The sequence below is a fragment of the Pinus tabuliformis genome, chromosome 5_2 (genome assembly GCF_031772625.1).
Source record: "Pinus tabuliformis cultivar Carrire ecotype Pingquan chromosome 5_2, CPIR1, whole genome shotgun sequence".
NCBI lineage: Eukaryota > Viridiplantae > Streptophyta > Pinopsida > Pinales > Pinaceae > Pinus > Pinus tabuliformis.
The window spans coordinates 664,595,295-664,597,932 of NC_142306.1; the positions used below are offsets into that span (position 1 = coordinate 664,595,295).

The following is a 2,638-nucleotide window of genomic DNA, read 5'->3' on the forward strand; positions in this document are numbered from 1 at the left end:
ATCATATCGTTTTTATCCAATCATTTTATTTTGAATAAGTTTCTGAACTAAAGCTTCCAGTAGAATTGATTTGAGTATATCTTGATAACACATACCACTCGTAATAATAAAAAAATAAAATAAAAGTGACCTATGATAACCTCACTCCCACATTAATCGAAATCTCATTTAAGTTATGGGAGTATTAACGGATACACATTAAGGTTGATATACTATGATTTAAATACTATTCTTGATGATTTGCGTTGATACTACTGTACCCATACATTAATTCTTACAGGTATATTTCATTGAAGTTTAATATATTTAATTGATTTTTTCGAGGTGGTGACTTTCCCTCTTATTAATGGTTTGTATGTGCTTGCAATACATTTAAATTTCAATTCAATCACCCAGTTGGACCGCTATCTAACACCGTCAGCTGCCAAGCATTCACCTTTCCAATTGCCAAGTGGTCTCTCCCAACGCCGTTGATCTGAGAGGCGTGATCTAGCGGTCCACCATGATCCAAGGAACTATGGCTAACCACCCGGTGACCTACCTTCCTCGTTTGGTCATTTTTCTCGGAGATGCCCCCGGAATATCGCTCTGCAAAACCCTAACTCCGTTGGGGTTGCGTTCTGGCAACTGGGCTTTGTTTTTCCGGTTCTACTCGGCAGGAAATCTGTCTCTCCAGCTATGTCCAGTGGTGTACCCGACCAACGCATAAAGCCCAACTACTATTACAGCCATATATTACCCGTTGTTACCAGATTACTGCCTTCCAGACACAGGTGAGATTTATTGGTTACAGTGACTTAATTGATACTGCTCAGGTTAAATTTCCATGCGCCTCATACATCTAATTTGTTTATTTAACTAATTTTTGGCTTCTTACATCTGTCTGCAGGTATTGTGATTGTTGCGACATCAGATGCCTCTGGCGCCAAGAAAAAACACATTCAATCCCTCGATATAGGTAATGTGTTTGAGCTCTAAGTTTTGGCTTCTTCGAATTTTTTCTACAATCTTATCTTGGTGTTGAGCTACCACGACATTTGGTGTAGGGTTAGCCTTGAACTATTGGGTTTTGGACGCATTCTCCCAGTTCTAGCACACCCAGCAACAAGAGGAACCTGCAATTCCTCATGGGTTAGCGAAACGATATGGATGCCTCTCTTTAAAACTGGTTGGCCTTTTGCATGCGCCTATTGAAATGTATTGCTCTACTCTGTTCTGTTTTCCCAGGTGACCCATCAAGGATTTCTCTTGTAATTAAATATGGATGTGCAACCCTTTGTTGTATTAGGGCGATATGCCCATTTCGAAATTATATTTCTATGAATTTCTTATCGGATGTATTGTTAATGGAAGGCTGGTTCGTCCCTTCGGTTGTCTTAAACTGATAGTGATTTGCTGGTCTTTTAATGTGAACGATTCAAAACATACTGACAAAATCATGATTTTGATTTACTCTGCATTTACTCATCAACAAATTGGCAATCAATTCTAGGCTTGTATTTTAAATATCGATTTCCTATAGATTACATAACAGTATCTTTCGTCTTAGCTAGACTATTTGGTTTTGCATGGTTAAAAAATACAGTTGTTTGTTTTTAACTTTTCTATTAGGTACTAGACAATCATTCACCCAGAACGGCTTCCTTGGTGTCCCAACAGGACTGGCTGAAGAATAAATATCGGTTATAACAGTGGTAGTTTACTCCTAATGTTGAGCAATACTAAACCCCATTCAGGGTTTTTCTTGAAGCTCCGGAAATGTGTTGAAAATATAATTTCAACTGTGCAACAGTTGAGCCATGCGGCAGCATGAAGACAATAACCGAGCGCTTCACCAAGGATCGGGAGGCAAGAACTTTCAAAAATCAAACTGCAGGCTTAAAGATCCGCTCTAACCTCAGCCGTCAGATCTAACCGATCAACGGTCCAGATCGCGTCGGCGTATCGGCAAGTCTGCATATCGGCGGGTTGGAGCATCGGAGGCAGGCAGCGGCAGCGATATGAAACATCGTCGATGGGCAATCGCCGATATCGCATCGGCACATCGCCAACGGCAATGTCATAGGGTCAGGGCTTTTAACATAAGTAATGTTGCGATGCGATGGAGCGGACCCGACAACATTATAAATAGTTTTTGATAAACTTTCAAGTCCGCGCTCAGGGCATTTTTTATATATATATACATGATCGAAGGTATCGGTATTTAGTGCGATCGGCATATCGCAATCGGGGAAACCATGGGTGCAAAACTTTTCATATATGCGCGCTATGCGATGAAGCTCGGACCCGATGGGTTTCCGGAGCCAAACTGTATAATATTTTGAAATCCGCCCAAGACCATTTTTCATGATTTAGCAGCGTTTTGCATATGTTTTCAAATATATGGAGAAACAGAGAATTGGCGCGGAGGCAGTTAAAGTGAGCATGGAACAGTACAACATAGCAGGTAGAAGCTTTCAATTTACAGCATGGGCGAGAAGGAAGCAGGTTGCGTTCAAGCTCCTGCACATTGAATTTCCAGCGACCACGGTTAATGTTTTTTGTCAGCCGAGGACGAGAAGGACAGCCTCGAGCAGTTCCCAGTATGGGACACCATTTTTGTTCATTAAAACTACTCAGATTTTGTATGTAAGTTAGT

The 2,638-nt window shown here is 40.9% G+C and overlaps 1 protein-coding gene across 1 annotated transcript; it reads left to right on the forward strand.

Moving 5' to 3' along the window:
* Positions 1-533: 533 nt before the first annotated feature.
* Positions 534-1,433, forward strand: LOC149160831 (uncharacterized). Its single transcript, XM_089435412.1, has 3 exons — positions 534-773; positions 890-958; positions 1,047-1,433. Exons 1-3 carry the CDS (start codon positions 679-681, stop codon positions 1,192-1,194), a joined length of 312 nt encoding a protein of 103 aa, XP_089291538.1. The 5' UTR covers positions 534-678; the 3' UTR covers positions 1,195-1,433.
* Positions 1,434-2,638: the final 1,205 nt, after the last annotated feature.

Excerpts from the sequence above, each read along its gene's own strand:
- LOC149160831 (XM_089435412.1), top strand. The coding sequence starts at position 679 with ATGTCCAGTGGTGTACCCGACCAACGCATAAAGCCCAACTACTATTAC. Across the intron at positions 774-889 it reads TTACTGCCTTCCAGACACAG|GTATTGTGATTGTTGCGACA; the intron begins GTGAGATTTATT and ends ATCTGTCTGCAG. Across the intron at positions 959-1,046 it reads CATTCAATCCCTCGATATAG|GGTTAGCCTTGAACTATTGG; the intron begins GTAATGTGTTTG and ends CATTTGGTGTAG.